This window comes from Colletotrichum phormii, assembly GCF_030913505.1.
Source record: "Colletotrichum phormii strain CBS 102054 chromosome Unknown BDP81scaffold_1, whole genome shotgun sequence".
In the NCBI taxonomy this organism is placed as follows: domain Eukaryota; kingdom Fungi; phylum Ascomycota; class Sordariomycetes; order Glomerellales; family Glomerellaceae; genus Colletotrichum; species Colletotrichum phormii.
Window position 1 is genome coordinate 715641 of NW_026851443.1, and position 23862 is coordinate 739502.

General features: G+C 55.2%; 7 protein-coding genes and 1 non-coding gene across 8 annotated transcripts; 5 read left to right on the top strand and 3 right to left on the bottom strand.

Moving 5' to 3' along the window:
• Window positions 1–1037: 1037 nt before the first annotated feature.
• On the top strand, window positions 1038–3295 carry BDP81DRAFT_388289 (V-type ATPase; the record flags this gene model as incomplete). The annotated part of the gene is made up of 7 exons (XM_060587086.1): window positions 1038–1046; window positions 1163–1211; window positions 1273–1294; window positions 1367–1415; window positions 1468–1552; window positions 1616–3180; window positions 3239–3295. The coding sequence occupies 7 exons, from the start codon at window positions 1038–1040 to the stop codon at window positions 3293–3295; spliced, it is 1836 nt and encodes a 611-aa protein (XP_060451398.1).
• Window positions 3296–4073: 778 nt separating this feature from the next.
• BDP81DRAFT_412529 (uncharacterized protein) lies at window positions 4074–6523 on the bottom strand. Its single transcript, XM_060589224.1, has 4 exons — window positions 6020–6523; window positions 5855–5954; window positions 5220–5787; window positions 4074–5153 (listed from the first exon to the last, which is right to left on the bottom strand). Exons 1-4 carry the CDS (start codon window positions 6396–6398, stop codon window positions 4182–4184), a joined length of 2019 nt encoding a protein of 672 aa, XP_060451399.1. The 5' UTR covers window positions 6399–6523; the 3' UTR covers window positions 4074–4181.
• A 783-nt stretch (window positions 6524–7306) lies between these two features.
• On the top strand, window positions 7307–7405 carry BDP81DRAFT_t2. The gene has a single exon. It is a non-coding gene; the product is annotated as a tRNA-Leu (tRNA).
• Window positions 7406–8818: 1413 nt separating this feature from the next.
• BDP81DRAFT_2973 (uncharacterized protein) lies at window positions 8819–14677 on the bottom strand. Its single transcript, XM_060583105.1, has 4 exons — window positions 14538–14677; window positions 13585–14417; window positions 10627–13536; window positions 8819–10567 (listed from the first exon to the last, which is right to left on the bottom strand). The coding sequence occupies exons 2-4, from the start codon at window positions 14189–14191 to the stop codon at window positions 8988–8990; spliced, it is 5097 nt and encodes a 1698-aa protein (XP_060451400.1). The 5' UTR covers window positions 14192–14417; window positions 14538–14677; the 3' UTR covers window positions 8819–8987.
• A 2567-nt stretch (window positions 14678–17244) lies between these two features.
• BDP81DRAFT_412533 (uncharacterized protein) lies at window positions 17245–18163 on the top strand. Its single transcript, XM_060589225.1, has 2 exons — window positions 17245–17603; window positions 17705–18163. Exons 1-2 carry the CDS (start codon window positions 17577–17579, stop codon window positions 18065–18067), a joined length of 390 nt encoding a protein of 129 aa, XP_060451401.1. The 5' UTR covers window positions 17245–17576; the 3' UTR covers window positions 18068–18163.
• Window positions 18164–19506: 1343 nt separating this feature from the next.
• On the top strand, window positions 19507–20076 carry BDP81DRAFT_388292 (uncharacterized protein; the record flags this gene model as incomplete). Its single annotated transcript, XM_060587087.1, has 1 exon — window positions 19507–20076. The coding sequence occupies one exon, from the start codon at window positions 19507–19509 to the stop codon at window positions 20074–20076; it is 570 nt and encodes a 189-aa protein (XP_060451402.1).
• Window positions 20077–21070: 994 nt separating this feature from the next.
• Window positions 21071–22683, top strand: BDP81DRAFT_3041 (putative mitotic and DNA damage checkpoint protein hus1). The gene is made up of 2 exons (XM_060583146.1): window positions 21071–22402; window positions 22454–22683. Exons 1-2 carry the CDS (start codon window positions 21527–21529, stop codon window positions 22478–22480), a joined length of 903 nt encoding a protein of 300 aa, XP_060451403.1. The 5' UTR covers window positions 21071–21526; the 3' UTR covers window positions 22481–22683.
• Window positions 22605–23702, bottom strand: BDP81DRAFT_444114 (kinase phosphorylation protein-domain-containing protein; the record flags this gene model as incomplete). The annotated part of the gene is made up of 2 exons (XM_060591787.1): window positions 22605–22651; window positions 22997–23702. 2 exons carry the CDS (start codon window positions 23700–23702, stop codon window positions 22605–22607), a joined length of 753 nt encoding a protein of 250 aa, XP_060451404.1.
• Window positions 23703–23862: the final 160 nt, after the last annotated feature.

Here is a 23862-nt window from a genome sequence, read left to right on the forward strand (position 1 = left end):
GGGAAGATTACCTATCAGTACGGATAATCGAGTAAGGTAGTCCGTCAAGGTGATATCCAAGTAAGGGATGCCGTCTCAGGGCCAACGGTGCGGAGAACCAGCGGTGTCTTGAAAGCAGTCAGGCCGTGGCAGTGCAGCTTCCTCAGGCTCAGGCGCAAGGCAACCCAAAGTGGCCGGCGGGACTTCGCTTGGCGACTACCGGCCTGCCTGCCGCTGCGTAATTGAACCGAACTGAGGTCTTCCCTACCTCCATTTCTACCTTATGCGAGGGACAAAGAAGCCCGTCATCAAGTGTTACACCACTCTCCGCGAGGTCCCAAACCCAAACTACTTTGGACCATTCAAGATCTCCACTACCAACAGGATTCACCCCCAAGCATCGTGTACGGCCGGAGATTTGTACGCAAGATCCCCGAATTACAAAGTGCATGCAAGTCGGATTCCGTCCTCGCCTTCGGGCGCGGCCATCACTGGTTGACTTGCTTGTTCACGGGAAGACGGACGGCGCTGGTGACGGTTCGCCGCCAGTGTCACCGCCAAATCCGCCAGCTGTCCCGTCGTCGAATGGCACTGGCGACTCGAGTACCTACTTGCAGGTCCCTGACAGCGAATCTACATACGCGGGCGCCATTGGTGGTCCTTCAGCGACAGAAGGCTCAGAAGCAGGCACGGGCCCCGGTCCTACATCATCATCCCCACTTTCCCATGCAGAAGGAGGAGGACCACCACCGCCCACCCGTACCGTTCCCAGCTGGAGCACCACAAGTTCCACACAAGACCGGGAGGAGGTACTTCCAGTACGTGCACTGGAGCCGCAGCCGCATCCACAGCCGACCAGCCAACCTGTCACAGTGGACGTCGAAGCTCTGGAAATAGCTTCTGCTCAACCTCTACCATCCTCTCCTCCAACAACACCTCGACGATATCCATCTAGCCCGCCCTCCCCCTCAACCGCCGACCCTTCTACACCCTCCATCGACTCTCCCCTTGTGACGACGCTACACGAGCCGAGCCCTGCTCGCGTCGAACCGCCCATCATGCCTCCTGTAAGCACCCCGATCCCAACGCCGCGTTGTCGCCATCGCCGCCTCTGTTATGCGGCATATGCCAGCCCCACCGACCTCGATTGCTGGTTGCTGACCTCGGGCGCCAACCCCTACAGAAGCAGAAGAAAGAAGTCAAGGTCGAGCAGGAGGAGGATCTCGGACATGGTAAGCTCTCGATACTCTCCGATGCATCTCGATGATGCCATTGACTGACCATATCGTAAAGGCAAGATCTTCTCCGTCTCAGGGTTCGTTTGAAGCTCCCCCGACTCGCCTCGGTCCCTCAGTCTGTCGCGCCTGACGACTAACTATATCGATAGACCCGTCATTGTCGCCGAGGACATGATTGGTGTTGCTATGTACGAGTTGGTAGGTTGAGATGCTCGGAAAACCTCTGGGATGATGCCTGACATATTCGCAGGTTAGAGTCAGTCACGATAACCTAGTCGGTGAAGTCATTCGAATCAACGGCGATCAAGCAACCATTCAGGTCTACGAGGAGACTGGTACGTTTCTGACTCCCAGTTTTCGCCCCTCTCCGAATCGCATGTAACTAATGTCACGCGCAGCTGGTGTTACTGTCGGTGACCCCGTCTACCGCACCGGAAAGCCCCTCTCCGTGGAGCTCGGCCCCGGTCTGCTCAACGGTATCTACGATGGTATCCAAAGACCTCTCGAGAAGATCAGCGAAATTTCGAAGACCATTTACATTCCCCGCGGTATCGCCGTCCCCGCCCTCGACCGTAATAAGAAGTGGGATTTCGAGCCCTCCGCAAAGGTTGGCGACCACATCTCAGGCGGTGACGTCTGGGGTGTCGTCAACGAGAATTCGTTCATCTCCGTCCATCGAATCCTGCTGCCTCCTCGCGCCCGCGGTACCATCACCAAGATCGCCAGCAAGGGACAATACACCGTTGCCGAGCCCCTTCTCGAGGTCGAGTTCGATGGCAAGAAGACCGAGTACCCCATGATGCAGACTTGGCCTGTGCGAGTTCCCCGCCCTACCACCGAGAAGCTTCAGGCAAACGAGCCCTTCGTCGTCGGTCAGAGAGTGTTGGACGCCCTTTTCCCCAGTGTTCAGGGTGGTACCGTCGCCATTCCTGGTGCTTTCGGTTGTGGTAAGACTGTCATTAGTCAGTCTGTGTCCAAGTTCTCCAACTCCGATGTCATCGTCTACGTCGGTTGTGGTGAGCGCGGAAACGAGATGGCCGAAGTCTTGAAGGATTTCCCCGAGCTTACCATCGACGTTGACGGTCGCAAGGAGCCCATCATGAAGCGTACCACCCTCATCGCCAACACCTCCAACATGCCCGTCGCTGCTCGTGAGGCCTCCATTTACACCGGTATCACCGTCGCCGAGTACTTCCGTGACCAGGGTCTCGACGTAGCCATGATGGCTGACTCCTCTTCGCGTTGGGCTGAGGCTCTTCGTGAAATTTCTGGTCGTTTGGGAGAAATGCCTGCTGACCAAGGTTTCCCCGCCTACCTCGGTGCCAAGCTTGCCTCTTTCTACGAGCGTGCCGGTCGCGTCAAGTCTCTCGGTTCCCCCGAGCGAAACGGCAGTGTCAGCATTGTCGGTGCCGTCAGTCCCCCTGGTGGTGATTTCTCCGATCCCGTCACTACTTCGACTCTCGGTATCGTACAGGTCTTCTGGGGTCTCGACAAGAAGCTCGCCCAGCGAAAGCACTTCCCCTCCATCAACACCTCGCTCAGTTACTCCAAGTACACCATGGTTCTCGACCAGTGGTATGAGAAGGACTACCCCGACTTCCCCCGTCTCCGTGACCGCATCAGACAGCTCTTGTCCGACTCTGAGGAGCTTGACCAGGTCGTGCAGCTGGTCGGAAAGAGTGCGCTGTCTGACCCCGACAAAATCACTCTGGATATCGCCGCGCTTCTGAAGGAAGACTTCTTGCAGCAAAACGGTTACTCAGACTACGACCAGTTCTGCCCGCTGTGGAAGACGGAGTGGATGATGAAGCTCATGGTTGGCTTCCACGACGAGGCACAAAAGGCCATTGCACAAGGCCAGAGCTGGGCCAAGGTCCGCGAGGCCACCAGTGAATTGCAGGGCAAGCTGCGTCAACTCAAGTTCGAGGTTCCCTCCGAGGGCCAGGAGGCTATTGAGAAGAAGGTGAGTCCAAATGACAACGTAATTGGTCACTGTCTGTTTACTAACTCAATCGCAATAGTACGAGGACATTCAGCAGCAGATGCTGGACAAGTTTGCCTCCGTCGTTGACGAGTAATCGCTTTTAAGCATTGGGTGTTGTCCTGTTTGGTCTGCATTCCTTGCACCGTGAGGGGATGTCTCTGGTTTCAATAGATAAGTCTAGGGCGAAGACGCATCATGCATGATGGTTCCTTGTTTCGTAGTATCGGCTAGTATATCCTATCTGTACATGATCGTTGCTATAGCCGAAATGCGCTTTACAGTTTGAGAGTGACACCGTCATGCCGCGTGGGTGAAGACGTAGATCGAGGTACTTTGAGATACCTCGTCAGGGGCGCCCAACTTCATGGGCATCGTGAATTCGTGCTCGAAACCATGAGGCTAAGCGTTACCGATACTCTACCGGACGACATCACAGTCATTCGATGCTTTCTAGTAGTGGTTAAGCTGTGCCGCATACACGCTTCGATCCCAACCAAGTGAGCTCGATGGCCTCCAGGAAGCATGCTCGATATAGGCTTAAACAACCTAGCTACGTGAGTACATCCAGCAAGTGCACAAATAAGATCACAGGCTTTCCCAACTCATCGCCCCAAATGTAGGCATCCACTAGTACCTTACATCGTTGAAGGTGGGTCTGACGACTGCTCCTGCCTTTCGGATAAATACGAGGCTGACGAAAGCCCATATAGGTCCCGTCAATCCCATTCCTGTCACCAGCCAGGAGGCGCCCGTCTAGGTCGACGGGTCAGGTCAAACTGGCTGGGTGGTGGAGCGGTCTAAGGTCAACAATCAAATCGCCAACCAGCCTACTCGACGACAGGCTACGAGTTCGAGTTCGATTCCCAGCAAGTGCACCAAGAGATGTAGCCACACCGGTGGTGAACTCTTTTTTTTTCCCCTATAATTATTCAGAGGTTTATTATTTATTTACATTGAACTAAGGAATTTCATCCCGCCTTTCATGATTTACTCATCTCTTCCTCAAGCCAAGCTGGGATCGCAGGCGGATGCTCCCAGCCGTCGAGGTAGCTCTGCCTGGCGACGCCCTCGCCGCTCGGCTTGGCGTAGATACCCGTCACGTACCAGACCGTCTCGCCCTTCTTGATGATGTGCTGCAGCGTCGGGATGGTTGTCCGGCTCTCGACGAGGTTGGAGTTGGGGTCGGCGTTGACGAGGTTCGCTGTCCGCTCGATCTTCTGGATGCCGCCTTCCAGGGCTTTGATGCCCACGGCGCCCTTGGATACTGCAAAGGAGCCGTCTTGGCCCCTTGCGAGCCCTTCGGGCGTGTTTGTGTCGTAGTTGCCAATGATTTTGGGGGACGTGCCTTCGCCTTTGGAAGCGTCGTAGAGGTCGAGGTATCGCCCGTTTGTCGAGTTCTCATTGGCGATGGCAAAGGAGCCGTCGGCTGTCATGACGTCCCGGCCGGCTTTGATGCGATGGATGCGTAGGTGCCAGTTGGGCGTGGGCTCGGCGGGGGGCACGAGGATGGTCTTGATCTCGACGTCGGGGAAGGGCTTCCACACGGAGACGAGGACCGACACGCCGCCATCACCGTCTCCTCCTCTGGACTCGATACCCGCGTACTGCGAGAGCCGGCGCGTCTTCCAGTACTCGCCGCCGTCGTCTGAGAGGCCGAGCTGCGAGGCGAGAGCGTACTGCTCGAGGGAGAAGAGGCCCGGGGGCACGGAGTAGCCGTAGGCGCTCGAGTAGGCGAAGGCGCCATATTTGGCGTGGGTGCCCTTCATCGGGTAGCTGCAGGCTTGGCCGGAGGAGAGGAGCATGCAGTGGCCGCCGATGTTGCTCATGATGTGGCCTGGCTGGGACAAGGGTTTGAGTTTTGGGATTACGTCCCAGGCTTGTTCTTCCTTTGATGTCCAGAAGGGGTGATCTTCGGGGACGGCGAGGCAGATGAAGGCTAGGCAGGCCCAGTACTGGTAGGATGTATCGGTCAGCCATGGATTCTCAGTATAATTTGTCCATACAGGGGTAAAACTCACAGGGCTTCCGGGACTGTTGTAGTTCTCGGCCATGTACATGTTAGGGTACGAGTACCCAACCGTCAACGTCCCGCTCGGGCTCCACATGTCGTGCTGCGTCTGCCACCAGCGCAGGTGACGCATCACGATGCCCTTGACCATACCCCACGTCAGGGGCGCCGGCAGCTCGACGCCGGCGTACGCGAGGGCGCCCCAGAACGAAACCATGGCGAAGCGGTAGCCTACGCTGCGGCCAAAGGGGATGGCGCGCCCTTGCTCGTCGAAATAGTGGACGAGGTCGAGGGCGACCAGCTGCGCCCTCTTGCGGAACTCGGCGGCGCGTTCGGGCTCGTCGTCGCCGGCGATCTTGGCGTAGAGGAGCTGGAGGAACTGGATGGCGAAGCTGGAGGAGTAGTAGTCCATCTGGTGGATGCCCTCGGGCCCGTCGTTGGACCAGCCGCCGGCGCGGTAAAAGGTGTCGAGGTGCTTGATGTCTGCGTCGAGACGGGCTTGGGAGAATTTGCCGCCGTTCTTTTTGAGGCCTAGGTTGGCGAAGACGCGGAACCAGAGCCAGTTTGTGTTTGGCATGCTATAGGGGGGGAGTGGGTGTTAGTGACAAGATCAAGAGTGTCACATTGGGAATAATGAATGCTTACTTCTTCTCATTGATTGAGTTGCCTAGCCAGTTCTCGACGTTTACACGCTCCTTTTCGGATAGACTTTCCCAGATGGTTGGCGCAACGGCGAGAGTGAAGCCTACAAACGTCAAGTCAGCCTCCTCGTATGTCGCAGATACTGTGTAAGTGCACCCAAGAACATACCAAAAGGGCACATCTCAACCATGCGCTGGTCATTATCCCGTGGAAACCCCCAGTACTCTGGGTTCTCGGGGTCGGTACCGGCCTTGATGCCCTGGATCCACCACTCGGTGCCGCGGTACTCCCCTCCGCCGGCCAGGAGGGCGGCGAGGCCCCAGATGGGGCGGAGGATGCCCTCGACCTCGGAGGCGGCCTGGTCGAAGCGGACGGCGGTGGCGCCGGGGACTTTGACGCGGGCTTTCTGCGGGGAGAAGAAGGGCTCGAGGGGATCGAGGAGGGTGCGGAGGAGTTCTTGGACGGAGGACCTGTCTGTGAGGTGTACTTTAGAGAAGGGGTGGGCGCCGTTGTAGCCCAGCACGAGGCCGGTTTTGGGGTTCTCCATGATGCAGCTTGGGGTGTGGATTATCGAGCAAGAATGAAGGAACACCTTGTGTGAGAGAGAGAAGAGGAAACGAGATGAACGTCAGGTAAGATGAGAGGAATCATTCAGAATTATGTTTAGCTACCTATGTACGCGGCGGGGGAACATCGAGGTCATAACCCGGCATCCCACGCAACGAAGCTCGCGTTAGAATTACTCCGGCCAGCATGAACCCACAAGCAACCGGGCGACTTTCGCCGTGCCCGTGTAGACGCAGAATCATCGGGGCTACCTTAGCTTTGCGGGATGGGATGGCAAGATGGTGGGGTCGACTTCGGGGAGCTCTGTCCAATGTTCTTCTTCCCTCCCAGACGAGAGCGTCGAGGAAAGTTGTTGTTTGGGGGCTCCCCGCTCAATGTTTGGGGTTCGTTCGGTGGGGGTGGAGAGTGAGGGGGAGGGGCTGCTACGACCAAGTACGGATACCCTCGTATGAATAAGTGCTTATACTACCGGCGATGCGGAGGAGGGGAAGGGGAAGGGTGACCCGTATCCGTAGTCGCGGCTAAATGCGAAATTGAAGACAACCTGCAGCACCGGGAACCATGCCGGCCGTTTACCTTCAGCCTTAATGCGTTGGGGGGCAGCTCTACTACGGAGTACAGGCTAGGTAGTCTTGGAATTTTCTGATGCAGGAGACCGGTGATGCATGTGTTGTCACCAGGGTGAAGAATGTGCCGAGTCTGGAGGTTGATCAAGATGGAATTCCTCCGGATGAAGAGTTCGCCGCATTTTTGGCTGTAACTTCGTAGGTTTGGTGATTTCGTCCGGCAACAGGTCGGACTGGAGGACGCAAGATGACTGCTGTGTTCTGCCGCAGCGGACTGATCTAGCTTCAAGTAGAAGCTAGACCTTAGGGATTTTCATTAATGGGAAGGGTGGCCGAGTTGGTTATGGCGCCAGGTTAAGGTCAGCTTAACATCTGTTTCCTGGTGGGGCAACCCGCGCGAGTTCGAGTCTCGTCCCTTTCATTTTTCGGTTTTTTGATACCTGCTACGACATCGGTGGAGCTGATGTGAACGAGCCTTGCACTTTTGCGCTCCTTGCAATGTTGTTTGCCTTGAAATTGTACAGGTGAAGTTGCTGTCGTGGTTGGTTGAGGAAGGTTTGCAGTCCAAGTTCCTAGTGCCTTCCTATATCTGGCGGTGAGTGAAACTTAGCATTATGAGTCAACCCGACTCTGATCACTCGCAACCAGCTACTCTTGCTTTTCCCATTAGTCCTTAACATCTAAGTTATTCACCATGTGATTCTTCTTGTATATAATATGCACTCGAGGTCTTATCCATAACAATCAGGTACGAGACAGGGATGCCTTCTAATTAGGTGCTCCGGATGCTGACATTACTTGCTCAAGTAGGGCTGCCGGCGAAGACCCAATATTGACAATATAACGCTACGTTGCCAGAAAGAAAAAGGTCAATACACAAAACCCTCCTCTTAGATTCTTCTTCACCATCCTCAGTGTATTCCTCTCTAAATAAACCACAGAGTAAAGCCAGGGGCATGCGCTGGCATTGCTACGCCGCCTGATTACCGGCCATTTGAACACAAGGGACGGTCGGAAATGGGAGGAGATCGACCACGAAAGTTGGTGCGACGAGACGGAGAGGGAGGCTCTACCATAGCACAGGCGATTGTTGCCCAGAAACGTTTGAGTAGATGCGTGTTGGCTGTGTGCGGGATAGTTTGGACTCTTGGAGGTTGTTGGTCTATGGTATGTATTGAAGACGTGCTATGCAGGTTTCGGGAGGACCCTTATGGTACCCATCCATCTTCAACCTTCAAATAGCCAAAGATGTGTTAGATACAGATCGAGAGTTCTCGCCTCTTCACCCTACCACCAAACCCAGTGTCAGCGTGGCATCTAAGCAAACCGCTCGTATACATGTCACATGAAGCCCACACACCAGACGAGTTGCTTCACAATCGCATCATTGGAACATAGTCTTCATCCTCAATTCACCTTCCTTCCTACAGCCAATCCTTCAAAAATCCTCCCTTATCCGTCCTTATCAAGAAGCCCCCATTCTTCTCACACAACCCCCAATCCTTCACCAGCTCATCCGAGCCCATCTGCCATGCACCGCCACCACTCCCCGCCATGCAACAGAATACAAACAGCTCCAGAAAATTTCAGAATGCCAAACCCAAAGACCAGCCGGGAGTCCAGCATTCTCCATTCCCTTATGCGTCTGAAGGTGTTGATCCCGTAAAAAGAGAAGAGCCAAGTGGCCACCAAAAACGCGCAATGATGCAGCGATGCAGTACAAAGACGCCCGATAGTTGCAAGCGCCCCGACTCCTTTTCGGCCACCTATATATCGTTTGGGGGAATAATTCACAATCGAAAAAAAGGGCCACTCCGAATCGTCAGTCCCTTCCTCCCCTCCAACTGACAAGATGGTAGGTACTGTGTGATTGAGCTTGTGTAGAGGGGATGGGTATTTCCCCCCTCAATGCTAGTGTTCTTCGAAGTAGTAAACATTACGTAGTTTTTTGTGTATATACGACTCCGACTGGTGACTTTTTCTTTCCCACATGAGATCCGGGCTCATGGCTCTACAGGCGTGTTCTCAATCGAAGGTGTCGGGGGTATCTCCTCCTCCTTCGCTTCCGTCACAGTCGTGTCTCCTTCGCTGACGGCGGTGTTTGTGGACGTTGCCTTTTCCCGCCTGCGTCTTCTCGTCCTCCTCTCTTCCTCGGCCGTCTGCCTCCTCGAGCGCCGCAGGCTCTCTCGCTTCTCCGGATCGGCCTCGTCGGCCCCATCTCCTCCACGTATACCTTGTAGCAACAACGCCGCACGATCGGCCACGTCGTCCTCTCCAGCTTCTCTGGGTGACGACAATCCCGGACTGATGGGATTGCCTTCTTCGTCAATAGTCGCCTCCTTGGGCACTTGTTGTAGGGAGACTTCGACCTCGGGGATTTCATCTGGATCAGGGATCTTCTGTCCAGATGCGACTCGCACCTGGTGACGATCCTTGAGTCTAGCCCTACGACGACGATCTCTTTGGTCTCGTGTCTGAGGCGCAGCAGCGCGCAGCTTCTCCAGCAATGAGTCCATAGCACCTGCGCTTGATGGCGAAGGCGGTGCTCCTTCCACCTTGGCATTCGATACCTGGAGCTGGGCGTGCTTCCGCTTCATAGAAGCCTCGTTGCGCCTGCGCGTCTCCTCGAGCTGAACGTTCTTCTCCCGGGACTTCTTCCAGCCCATGATAAACATGGCAAGCTTGGCGAAGAAGTCTCTGCGGGCGTTCTCGTCGGTGGGGTCTTCACCATAGAAGACCATAATATCGTTGTAAGTCTTCATCATCTCCTCCAGGTACAGCTGCATCTCCTCCGCCTTTCTTCTCGCGTCCTTCATAATTCTTTGGACAATTTGACTAACACGATCTTGGGGATGGAACTTCTTGGAATCGCTCAGGTTACCGGCATCGAGAGACGTCTGAACGTTCTTCACCGTGTCGATGTACTGCTTGGCGTCCTGCTGAACTTGCTCAATGTTGATCTTCTGAGCCATCACGACACCATTGATGTCATCCGAGAAATCTTCCCATTCGGGGTACTGGTTGCGAACGATTCGCTCGACGAGATCGGCGAGCGTGGATTCATTCTTGTCATCCTTGACCATGCCCAGACGGGCGAGAGAGCTCAGCTTGAAACCGCGGGCCTGCTTGTTGGCGTCGTTCATGTAGTTTCCGATATCGAGAATGAGACCGAGAACGTTCATGAGGGACACCGAGTCTCGCAGAGACTCGGACACGCCGACAACTTGGCGCATCTTCTCCGTGATCTCGTCAAAGTCGGGCTCGAAGCTCCTAGTAAGGGCAAGGGCTCGCATACGGGCCTTCCAGTAATGGTGCAATTCAAAGGCTGTGAACAGGTAAATCTGGTCCTGTCTGGTGAGTTCGGCAGGGTCCTGTTCGCGTTCGGCCTTGTCGGGGTTCGCGCCAGTCCAATCCTTGCTATACGGAGCCATCTGCTTCGCTGTGTTATCCGGAATATTGCACAAATCATCCTTGCGCAGGAAGTCCATGACAACAGAGTTATCCAGAATGTCCTTGTCGCAATGGATGATGGACTGCACAACTTTCTCAACGGAAACCTGAGAAAACTTGGCGAAGGCAATTTCTAAGAGGTGTCAGTTGGTGTCATTTAGACAAGATGCGAGAAAAGGAACAAATGCATACCGAAAGCTTTGCGGAGGTCTCCGGAGATGATCTGCTTCTTGTCATCCTTCTTCGCGCCACCGCCGACTCCAAGTCTCTTGATTTCCTTGGCCATGAAGAGCTTCTCAACCTCGTCCAAGATACCCTTGCGGCTAAGTTCAAGGTACTTCTCTTCACGTTCCTCAGCAGACGGGGCATGGGCGGCCCAATGCGTAGTCATATGAGAGTCGACCTTGTCCCAATGAAGAGCCTTGAGCTTCTTCTTTGGACGAACGATAGGCAAGCCGATAGAATTCCCGCCGGCGAAAGGTGTGGCCTGTGATAGGAAGTGGCCTGAAATGGCGCCAGGCAATGGCGGAGGGGGAGGTGGTGGCATTCCTGGAAGACCGCCTGGGGGTGGTGGAGGCGGAGGCGGGGGCGGAGGTGGAGGTGGCGCCCCGGTCGGAGACAGCATCCCCGGCATGGGCGGAGGCGGTGGTGGAGGAGGAGGAGGTGGTGGTGGTGGAATACCGGGTTGACCGGGCATGGGTGGCGGCGGAGGTGGAGGAGGCGGCGCGGCAGCCCCAGTAATCTGGATCTTGGGAGGTTCGCCATCGGCAGGCGTGATGGGAGAGCCGGATTCGAGGCTCGGATGAGAAGGGCCGGTCGTTGCGCCCTCGGCATCTTCTGAATCGCTTCCCTCGTACTTCTTGACCTTGCCGGCCATCTCGCCAAAGAGACCGGCCTTTTGGTTGGAATCCATAACGGGGCGGCGGAGCTGGACGACCCGGGGCTTCTCATAGACAACTCCGTCCTCGTCCATCTCGACGTCCTCGCTTTCGGGGAAGTCGCCTTCCATAGGCTCGCCACGACCGTTGACTGGCTTACGGGTGATCTTTGTATTGCGGTTGACACTTCCGAGCATACTGTTTGTGAAGTCTCTTGGCGGCGTACCAAGTCCTGATCCCACCGCACTGTCGTCCATCTCCTCACGGAGAGCGCGCAATCGATCAGATGGCCCAACAGCATCTCCCCACACTCTACCCTCCAACTTGAACTGAGTCTTTTGGCGTTCAATCTGCATCTGAAGACGCTCCATGAGTCGGTCACGGTCCAAAATGCCCTGCATCCGAGCCGGATCTTCTTCCCCGAGCTTGTTGGCGCCCTTGACAGCATTAGAGGCAGCAACGTCTTGTGCGTCTCTAAGCATGAGGTAAAGCTCTCGGGTCTCGAGCTCATACCGTTGAGCTTCCTTCTGACGCAGGGTCTGTATATTCTCCAGCTCGGCCTTCAGTCCTTCGGCTTGTCGCCTTTGAGCTTCGATGAATCTCGCCTGCTCATCCAGTTGCTTTTGGAGCTTTGCCACGAGTCCATCGGCGCCCAGCTCTAATCTTTCCTTCATCTCGTCTCTCTCCGCCATGGCAGCGTCAGCAACCTGGCGTGCCTCGAGTGCCTCATCTTGGGCTTGCCTGGCCTCGGAATCCGTGTGAAGCTTATCTAACAGACTCTGGACAGTGAAGTTCAGGCTTTGCTTGAGGTCCATGTTGGGCAAACGCCTATCCATGGCCACGTAACTCAACATCGAGTCCACCAGCTGGAACATTCGCAGCCGCTCTTCGCCATCATTGTCGCGAATGAGTAGCAGATGCTGTAGCGCTGAGACGAAGTAGTCCTGCGTCTTGCTTCCATGCAAACGCTGCTGGATGGCATCCACGATCTGGACAGGGTCGTTGAGGTCCTTAACTTCCCCTTCGACGTTGTCCTTGATGCTGTTGTTCTCCTTTTCCAGCAGATCCTCGTAGTCGATAGCCTCATTGGTTCGGAAATGCTCAACCTGCTTGTCGATGAGGTCGTATTGGAACGACTCCATCTTGGTCAGGATGCGCCTGATCCCACATGCTGTAAACTGGGCGCGGATGTGCATCCGCAACTGCAGATCCTTCTCCGGCGCATCGACAATCATGTTGATGAGAATCAGCGTCGCAACGGCGTATTCCATGAGCAGGTTCTCCATGCCGATGCCACCGCTTCGGACCTCATCACTGGCTCCGACCATACTGCCCATCTTTCCACGCCCGTCCACCGTGACTTCAACAAGTCGCATCCAAGCGTCGAATCGGCCATTTTCTCCTTGTTGTGCCTTGACGGAATCGAGAGCTTGGATAACCTTCAGGTGACCTTCCCCATCGCCCCAGTGGCACAAGAAAGTGAGCACTTCGCTGACCAACTTGCGGGTTGTCAAGCGCTGGGAGGTCAAGGAAGTCCCTAATGCGATTATGACTTGTTGATGGACTAGAGCATCGTCGGCGCCAAACTTATTGTTCATCAAGGCCTTTAGACACTTGATGATATCGTATTCGCGGTCGAAGTTTCGGTCTGATCTCCCATCTTGCACCGGTCCTATGGCGGTCTTGCGGTTGATCTTCATCAGGACGTTGGTCAACGCGACTTGCCCCTGACACTCGATGAAGCGCTTAACCCAACCAATCTGTTGCGTTCTGAGGTTGACCTCCAAACTTCCCAAGCCCTTTGTATCCAAGCTATTATCCATCACGCGTCGGACGTACCATTCCGGTGAACCCTCCTCGTCCGAGTTGACCAGAATCTCCGGGGCCGCATACTGATTTGGTTTCGCTGTTTGCCTCCTCTTTTGTTCTCCTTGCCATTCGGTCAATCGGTCCTGGTATAGCAGCGTCCATTTCTTGTCCGCCGCGTACGCGACCATCTGTCGGCGAGCCTGCTCGGGTAGGTTGTGCCATCCTCGTTTTTGCATCAAGGCCAGAAACATCTGGCCGATGATTTCGTCGTTATCCGGCCGGGGGAAATGAAACCCATCGTGTCCAGTGGGCCCCATGCCGGGGAACTTTGTCAGTCGGTGCGAGGAAGGGTGCGTCGAGTCCCTATAGGACATGTGCGAGGAATAGGAACTCTGCGAAGAAGCACTGGGCAGTGCTGGTCTTGATGAGCGATTTGCTGCTAAGTCATAGGTGCCTCCATTACCTGATGAGAATATGCTGGCTTGGTCAGCGGAACTACGACCCGCCGATGTCATGTACGAATCGTATCTGGGGTTGTGGGACCCATTGATTGTGCTCGCCGTGCTTCCGCGAGCAGGCCCTGGTCCCCACTGTTGGTATTGCGTCTGGCGGCCTGTACTGGCCATTGTGATATTTGACGCCGGTGCACGCTGCGCCGACGCATGTGAGCCCGCTCCCCCCGCCATTGTGGACGTGTCGAAGGTGGGATACTGGTGAAAGTCGCTTGTGACTTTGTTGAGATGATGCGGCGAAGGACTCGGGCGAAGCACCGCTGCTTGATCGCCCTTGGGTAAGTATTCGATGGGCACTGGTGATCGGTCGGGTATGCTGTCGTAGGGGATACTCGTCATGGGACCGGCAGTCATGCCAGATTCGGGGTATTGGTCGATCGAAACGACGGACGAGTCGCGATGGTGGCGAGAAGCGCGCGAGTGTACGCTGGCCGTATCGGAGTAATCGGCTCCAGCCAGATGGCGACCTTCGTCGCTGGTGTTGCGTTTGTCTTTCCTACTTCGTGAGAAGAAAGACTTTCCTCCTGATGATTGTCTCGACTTGTCGGTGGAAGACATGACGGGCGCGGGACGGGGAGGCAGGTGAAAAACCTGGCCCTCTCACGTAAACCTCGATCGATTGGGTGTGTCTTCAGATTCTGAACTGACGGATCTGGGTAATAGTTCGGGCGAGAGGGATGGCCAAGGCCGGTCGCATGATTGAACCTCCTCTAGCTGCCGGACGTGGAGCCTTTCGGAGGCAGTTGGGATAGCAAGTTGCAATGTGGCGTGTTGTAATCTCTGTCTGCATGAATCGGTTATGTTTTAGCATGTCGTCTGCCCAAGTTTGGATCGAAGCAGACAGAGGTTTGGGACTTGAGACCGGGACTGAAAGGAGGGGGTCCCCTGGGGGCACTCGACGTACCTCTGTAGTCACCCTCGAATGCGACAAAGGTGGTGGTATAGTATAAAGAGGCAAAGGGGCTGATTAATCCGTCGATACTTGGTTCGCTTTCTCGAGTAGAAACGTTTCTGGGCAAGAGACGCAAGGTAACAGGTAGGTGTCCGAAAAAGTTGCGCAGGTTGCAGCGAGTACGGTAGGATGGAGCAGGGGTTTCGGAATATGAACAAGATGGAATCGCGAAAAGCAAGTGGTGCGTCACAAAGAGTGTGTGGTTGGGTTGCCGGGTATGAAGCAAAGCCGGGACAGGTATCCGAATTCTGCCACGACCGGTTCGCAGGCTGACGAACTGCAGATGGGTCTGGCGAGCTGACGATGATGATAGCCTTTGGTCGTGTGTATGTTGTGACCGTGGGACCAGGTTTCCCACGTGAGGGGGAGGGAAGGGGAAACGAGGAGCTGAGGTGCTGCTCGCTCGCGCGTTCCGTCTAGAATCCGTTCCTCCACAAGCCGTCCTATCCTCTAAGGTAGCTAAACAGGCAATCCAGAGCGTTGGCTAGGCGGCAGTTGAGCAAATAGACTACCTAATTTAGTGGCCAGCGGCAGCAGCAGCACGTCCAGCATGGGATGAGGTGGTAGCCGTGCAGGTTTGCTTTTGGGCGGCGGGTGGTCTCGTCGCTGTGAAGACGACGTTACAAACAAGGGGCCGCGATTGACTTGACACTTTAAGGGCAGCAGAAATGCGATTTCTTGTGCGGAAACTGTCTGAGCGTTCTGGGGTGGGAGGAAGAAGAGGATGGGACTCGAGGTGAATGGCGTTGGAGGCGAGGCCAGTGGGGATACCGGACGGCGCGAATTGGGAAGTTTCGAGGTCTTGGCTAATAAGGTAAGGTACCGGGCCAGCTCAGTGCGTTGCAGTAGTGACAGCTGGACTGGAATGGGCGCGGGCGCGGCCAGAGACGTAGTGTACGGGATGGATGCGAGAAGATGTGAATGGAAGGGACGACGAGAGAAGTCAACGCAGACGGAGGCGCGAAATGGACGAGAGGAGAAGGTGAGAGGCAGAGGAAACTCGAACGCATGCGGCGTTGGCGTTGGGAGGTGGGGATGTTCTGTTGGCGCGCTTGACTTGAGAAAGAAGTTTAGTTGCGCGATAATATTGAGTATCCGTAAAGTAGGTAGGTAGGTACTCCGTATCAAAATCAAAGTGCGAAGGATTATTCGGGCAGGACGCCTCGGGGAGTTAGTGGACTTGCGAAAAGCTCAACGTCCAATATCCATCCGCATTCAATGCCACGCCGCACCCATAGAATGGTTAATTAGGATTGGCATGCGATGTGACGGGGCGCCGCAGCCCGCTTGCTGCGTCTTTCAGGGGTTGAGGCCGAGGGACGTGGACTCGGACGACTTCAGGAAGGCGCGAAGAGAGAATGACTATGAGTACATAGGTAAGTAGGTATCTGGTATGTGAGTCCGGCGACAAGTAACCAAAGTCCGTAGGTTGAGCCAAATAAAAAAGCGCCAAAGATCGCCATCGGCATCTGCAAGTCTCGTGCTGGGTTCGCCAGTGATACGTCAAATAGTCCGTCGAGAGAGAAACTCTAACATTGCCTACCTTATCGCCGACGCTCGTGGACATTTGGTGCTTCAACCAGTCGCATTTAGCCATACCTTGAAGTACCTTCTCTTCTGGCCCATCGCCTCAGATGTAATCGATTCTTCACTTCGCAATCCCTTCCTCGCATTCGTCCGTTTGTAAACGCCCAAAACAGCGAACTCTCGCACTCTCCTTGCGAGGATCTCTAGGCTGTCCATCCAATGACCCGATAGACCCCCTCATTGGGCGGGTTCCTAAAGTATGGGCGCCGGGGCGGGTTGGTCCCTCCCCAGGCTCCCCTAACCCTTCCCTAGCAGACCCTCCGTTACGGTGGTGCTGATGTTAAAGATGGCGACAAGAACCCTAAGGCCCAATTACAATGCTTGCCCTGTCTGTCCCTTTTGAGCCAGAGGGTCTCTCGAACCATGTACCTCCACATGGAAAGGTGGCGGTGGGGAGACAAGACGACTTCCCGAGAGGTCCACACCATTGAGGCCCAGCGATATTTGATCGGAATTCTTGGGAGCCTCGACTATTACCGTATTACGACGACCTGTCTGCTTAGTACTTTTGGTACCGCAAACCTTGGATATTTGCTCGTCTGCGGCTTGCCCTGTCGATATCGTACGAGACTGGCATTTCCACTGAGCGTTGCTTTGTTGATGCAGAAATAGAAACATCAGCGGCAATCCCACAGTAGCACGGTGGTCCTCAATGGTGCCATTTTTCGAGGTGTCTTATCTTCGGCTCTCGCTTGAGCACATCAGATAAGGGTCCCGGGGAGTCCGCGCTCAAGTCATCCCGCGACCCGACCTTTTCGACAATAAAGCTCACCTGCCAAGTTGAGTAAGATCGAAATACTGCGGATATTCTCATCATTGGAACTACACTAATGGTGAGAGAACGAAAGAACGAAATGCAAGAGAGATATAATAGAATCGTACCTAAGGGGAAACCATTATGAGAGCCGGTTTCTAGTCACTCGCGATACCTCCGCTAAGGTGTTTGTGAACTGAACTATCGAAAGCGCTTCTGTCAGCGTCAGGTACCTTGCGGGCAGGTACCTAGGTATTCGTACAGGTGCTTATCCAAACACTTTCTGGCAGGATGCGCTTTTCTAGTGGGCCCATCAAGGTTAGCCTGTGCCTCCAAGCTGCCATGCCCGGCGCCGGCCGGGGCCAAGTGGCTTTTTGATTGCGTATGCCTGTCAACCTCCACTGCTTTGCTCCGTGTCACGTCAACACCACCTGGGCACTGGGGCCTGGGCAGACAGCTTGACAGGGCCGCCTCTTTTGGCTTTAGCCTGCCCGTGGCTTCGTCCGCACTGGCCGGCCGCAGTCCTCAGCTAAGCTTGCTGTTAACCGTAGCCTTGCCATCATTCAGCGCAACACCGAATCAGGGGGAAATCTTTCCCACCAGGACGCAAGGTCGACAAATATCTACGCGACATCATCGCCAGGCCCACCATGGGCACCACGATGTCAGTCATAAAGGTGCGCTCCATCATCCTCTCTAATCAAGCCTCAATCTCTCTCCGCAACTGTCTCATGATACCTAGATCTCTTGAGCTGACCTCCTGTCGTCATATGTCTAGACCTTGATCGTGCCTGCCATCATCTCGCTCATTCTCTTCCTCGTTTCGACCTACGTTGCCATCCCGCTCTGGCGCAGATGGCGCAGTCGCTATAGCCAATATCTGCCTCTCGATACCATATCGACCTCGACCGTGTCATTACGACACCGCGTGCAAAATGCGATTGCCAGGATGATGGTCCCGTCAACCTGGCGGCGGAATGCTCATGAACGACTCGTCATCGCGACCGACGCTTCCGAAGACGGTTATTCGTCAGAAGATGGAGAGGAGCTTGGGGAGGTTGGTGAAGATACCCGGAGAGCTTTGTCAGAAGATGCTCGGCGAGACAGACATGGTAGCACGAGACGCTTGGGTAGAGAGTGAGTCGAGCAATTCTCCCCGCCTCCCTGTTTTTAGTCGCCTGGCCTTGTAACTAACACATGTGTCTCTGCGCCAGCCTGGAAGAGGGCTTTAGAGACGACAGTGACGATGAAGATGATGGAGCTGGTAATAGGCGGTAGTCATCAATCTAACACGCACTTCAGCCTCACTTCCGTGTACCGGATGCCTTGCCCCGTTGCCGACCACGAGGACACTCGGCTGAATGCCTTAGCTTTTCGTCAGACACATATCGTTGCCGCATAGAACCCCGTTCCTCGTTTCTTCCGCCCTGCATGCAACGCGGGATGTGGATAGGCACGCGAACTGGCAAGCCTTCGGCCGAGTTGGCCGATCTAGTCAGGCTGTCACCAAGAGGCTAAGTCTGCGATGTCTCTCTCGACAATCGCCTGTTCCAGGAAAGTCTCTATGTAAAGCGACCCAGATCTTCGACCTACTTCGTACTTCGTATCCATCCAAGCACCACCAAGTTCTGGTTCCGCATTGCTAGGTAGTCGGCAAACGTGGGAATCAAGTGGCAATAAGGGGTGGCTAAAACTGCATACATTTCAATGCTGAAATCAACATCAGCTGAACCTTATGCCGCCTGCCAACCTGCCTCACTTTGGTCGACTGTCTCGCTCTATCTCTGCTCTGTTTGGTCTGAGTTGGGGTCAGGCGCAACCACATGTCCGAAACAAGCACCGCTCAGGCGCCCGTGTTTCCGTCCTGCATGTCTCTACACCTTACCTAGCTTGGCCCGTCATGTTTCTCTCTTTCGCTATCGGAGACGGCGGCTCCTCTATCTTTTTTTTTCTTTTTTCGTTTCCCTCCCCCTCCATGAACCCCTCCTCAGCATCGCATCTCACTCTTGTTCAATGTGACAAGAGTGGGATGAAATGGTGGAGGTCAGCAGCGCCGAAACGGTTCCTTTCCTGGAGGACCTGGAGGAGGGGCACGCATTCCTTCTGACAAGCGTCAAGCGTCACACGCTCTCCAACCAATGCTCGATGTTTCCCAGAAAGGTCAGACCAAGACTAAATGCTGCCAGCGCACATGTCAAGCATAGCCCAGCGAGTCGGCGGCACACCTTGTACTCAAGGTATGGCACCGTGCACCATACCTCTTCTTTCCTTGAGAAAGACATGGCTGACCCGGTAGAGGATCCGGAACGGTCCAACGGCGGAGGTCAATGTCGAGCCATCTGCAAGGCACGATTAGGTTTCCTAAAGTCAGTGGCTCTTCCTGTCTGGGTGCCGTACCTCTCTTTTCCCCTTCTTTGTCATGTTCCTCATCTTCTTTGTTTATCACTGTTCGACCGCCGTTTGGCTCTAGCAACAAAGGCTTCGGTTAGTCCGGACTCGACTTCCTCTAGCAAGTTTTTTTTTCTTCCGACGCTGGCTGGGTCTTATAGCGAATTCCATGTCCCCTTCCCGCTGGAGACGATGAACATTTTCAAATCTGTTATGCGGAAGCAGGAGATGGCTTCGAATCCCGCTGCCGACGATACCTGCTGCGCAATATGTTACGAAAAAGTAGGCGAGGTCAAGGAGGAGGGCGACAAGGAGATTTGGCGATATCTTCCCTGCGGCCACCGCTTCGGCGGCGACTGCATACAACACTGGCTCGGCGTCGCCAGCGTCGATGAGCCGCACTGCCCTTGGTGCCGGGTGAGCATGCGGTGCGACTGTGGACATCCTGTGGTGCCGACGACGAAGCCGACGCGCAATTACATGTACTGGGGCTGGATGCCGTGCGAGATATGTCATACGCAACTACAACGTACTCGCAAAACATCCAAATACTTTCGCGGTCAGCTCCTGCCGCGGCTCAACTCTCTCATCCACTCGCTGGATCACAACATGGCGTCCATTCCTCAAGAGGTGCCCAAGGAACAGGAAGAAACGCCAACAAAAGAGCCTTGGGAGGACCGCGAAGTGTGGAGGAGGAAGTGGATCGAGCACTTTATCCAAGAAGATCGGAAAGCTCCTGGGTCGAAATCACCAAAGAAATAACACTGGAGGTATCGTTTACGCCTCTTGGTGAGACTGGGGATATATCACTGTCGCGGGAGGTCTAAGCAGAGACATGGCGACTTCTTGCGGCCTGGAGCAATTCGACTCGACGCCGTCAGCGTACACAAGCGATGAACAGATGAAGGACAGGGATGCACGACAGTGGTTTTGAGAGGCCGGTAGACGAAGGCATCACAGCGGATGGTAGGACTGGCATTATGACAACCAAGCCAGGCCTTTACACAGTAGTTTGACGGGAACATCATGACTTGGGCGAAGCCTCATCAGTCTTATAAGACAGCAGATGGTATAGGAGACGGATTTCATTTGTCCAATACCTGTAAAGAATTTCCAGCTTTTCACAACGATCTTGAACACATTTTATTTCCTCATCTCATGGTGAAAGTGAAGATATTGAGGCCGCCTAAAAGCCAGGCAGTCGAGACAGACTGACACTCCTTCACTGTGACGCAAAACTCCTAACTAACACTACCCTCCACACCCGTCGACGTCCATACCATCCACCCAGTTCCCCGAGATCTTGAATCAAAGGAAAAAGGGGTGGAAAGTGAAGCCGGTCGGGACATTATCCAACTGGCCGGCCATCACAGAGAGCGGTCTCGCCCTCCTCCCGTCTTTTGCGCGACGCCGTGGACCTCAGGCGATGGCGGGGTAGGCGCGAACTGTGAATGGGGTGAGGTCTCCCAATGTGGGTACGCTAAGCAGGGGTAGATGCCCCGCGCTAAAGACTTCCGTGCCGTTTTTCTGCAGACCATCGTGGCTGGCAGCAGCTTGCAGTGCAGCGTGGCGGCAGGCGTGCACCACCTTTGCCCGGTGCCTTCTCTTTGCCAGTGGCAGCACCACGCACGACGGCGTACCACACTGTCATCGCACTGCACCGTCTGCACCACACCTCTGAAAGGTAAGATCGCGTCGTTTCTCTTTCCACTTTACGCGTCTACACCAAAAGAGGCAATCAGCTCCCCCCCCCCCCGTGCCTCCCCGCCCTGTAACCACAACCCACACCCTTCGCCAGTCAACTGCAGCCGGGGGTTCTCTTTCTGTGTTGTGTCTCCCTGTTCTTATAAGGTTTTCCCTGTACGGACGGACGGACGGCCATCTCTTTGAGAGATCGAGATTTCGAAAATGCGATTCAAGACGGAGCTCAAAAACATCCGTACCTTTTCCAGTGCGTTTGACCCCACAACCCCCATGCCTGCCTGTTTGCCCGCCCGCCCGCCGGCTTTGCTACGTCCTCGGGTTCGCTTGTTGACTCTCTCGCCGTTCCCTTCGCTTTACAGAGCTCACCGCTGCTCTCAATTCGCTCGAGAAGATCGCATGGGTTCGCCTAGACGATGAAACGGCGCGCTTCACCGTCATTCCCGACACGGGTTCTCAAGTCTGGTCGTAAGATTGCTGCACTCTGGCTCTGGTAGCGTGTTCGGAAGCTATGGTTACTGAATCATGGCCCAGTTCTCTACCCATGGACTTCATCTTTGACAGCTATCACATCCAATCCGCCGAAGAGCACAACACCATCAATCTAGAGCTGCCACTGCAACCCCTTCAACGTGCTCTACGTTCTGCGCTCAACAGCACCTCCGCCTCGCTGCGACTGACCAAGAAGGATGGAATTCCTGTGCTGTCCATGACGATCACGACCACGACGAACGCCTCCTCGGGATCAGGTCTCCCGGGCCGCAATGCCGCCTACGCTGGCCTCGAAAACGACCCTTTTGACGAGGACGACCAGGGATTCGCAGCTGAGCATCTAGAGACGTCTCTGCGCCGCGAGCGCGAGAAGATCATCACCCAGGACATCCCCGTGCGGGTGCTGCATCCAGAGACGGTAGAGACAATCATGCAGCCCACGGTGCGCGAGACAGACGTGCACATCACCATGCCGCCTCTGCTCCAGCTCAAGGCCATCTCGGACCGCTTCACCAAGCTCGCCGTCTCGTCCGGCACAAACTCCCGCGTGAGTCCTAAGCTAGAGCTCAGCGCCAACATGTTTGGTAACCTGAAGCTGCGGATCGCCACCGAGGCCGTCGACGTCTCGAGTACTTGGTCCGGGCTCGTCAATCCGGAGCTGGACCCTACGCAGCTGGAGATGCCCGTTGATGAGCACCCGAGCGTCAAGTTCAAGGAAGGCGGGCCGGAGAAGTGGGCGACGGTGAGGGTGGATGGCAAGGACTGGAGTCGAGTGTTGAGTGTAGGGAGGCTCGAGGGGAGGGTTGTTGCTGCTTTTGCTGACGACCATGCTTTGATTCTGTACGTCTACGTGCCGCAGTATGATGATGCTACTGCAGACGACGCCGTACTCACTGTAAGATTATCCTTGCATGCGACTTGAAGGGAGTGTACTAACAACTGATAGTACTACGTGACATCGTTCAGCGCTTAAGCTGTGTTTACGATTTTGTACTGTCAATGACGGGATTGGAGTTATTCGGGACTGGCGTTCAGGTTGATGAAAAATAGGTACAGTGAGGTAGATGTCGGCATTTATTTCAGCCTCAAGGGCTGGATCAATCCGCAGACCAGGTTGAAGTTGAGTCATAAAATGGGATTCTATCTTCGCAAAGTCACTAGTCAAAACGTCTCTGTCAAGTCATAGTGGGTTATAGATACGCATGCGATGACATTGTGACCAGGCACGTATTAATTGTTGGTTCCCGTTCAACGCCAATTTGACAGCGGATGCTCTTGTGGACTGTGTGTTCTAATTGCGCTTGTTTGCGCATCAAAAGTGACATGGGTATCATTGTTTTGTCTCCTCGGTCACAGCATTCACAGTATTCTACCGGCCTTCATCGGTGACGCTCATCCGGACTACGCCGGCGGTCCCTCGACCGCGGCCGCTGACCCTCTCTACTCCTGCTCCGCCGACGATGCTCTCTCGGTCCGCGCTCTCGCTCACCTTCACCCTCACGGCTCCGGCTTCTCGCCTTGCGATGATGCCGCCTCTCCCGCCCCTCATCGCGATCGCGATCGCGATCTCTCCGCTCCCGACCACCATGCTCCCTCCCTTCGCCGCGGCGATGATGATGACGCCTCTCCTCTCCGCGCTCCGCGCCCCGATCCCGACTCCGTCTCCTCTCGCCATCCCTCCTCCTCTCTCTTCGGGGGCTACGACTCCTACTCCGCCTCCGCCTTCTCTCCCTATCCTCATCACGATCCCTCCGCTCCCTCTTCTCACTAACAACAAGCCCACCCTTGGCCCCTTCCTCCTCTAGCGGCTTCGCATCACCAGCCCCGGCACCACCGCCGAGACCCCTAGCCCCGCTCACCTCAACCGCATTCGCGCCCGACGAGTCCCGCTGCGGCACAGGCAATCCCAGCGCGCGCGCAAGCGCATCCTCCTCGACCTCTTTGATCTTCCGCAGCTCCTCTTTCCGCTCGCGCTCTTGCCTCTCTTGTTCCGTCTCGCCCTCTATCGCGCCGGCGTCGTCGTCGCCGCCTTTCGCGTACCAGTTTAGGTCGCGGCCCTTTTGCCAGCGGCCGACGGGGGCTTTGAGGCTGTGGCCGAGGTAGTTTTCGCGGTGGGAGGAGTTGGCGACTTCGTCCCAGCTAAAGTTGACGCCGCCGCGGGAGCCGGATTTGCGGACGCTCGAGAGGAGGTCCATTTTTGGGGAGGGGTTTCGAGTTGATTTGACGTTGTTTACTTGGGTATTGATGCTGTGTTGTTCTTTTTTTGCGGTGAATTCCGTGGGATGGGAGTTTGTTCTGTGTTGTTGGAATTTGATGATGCTTGTCTTGGAGCTTGGAGAATGGAGGTTGTCGGCA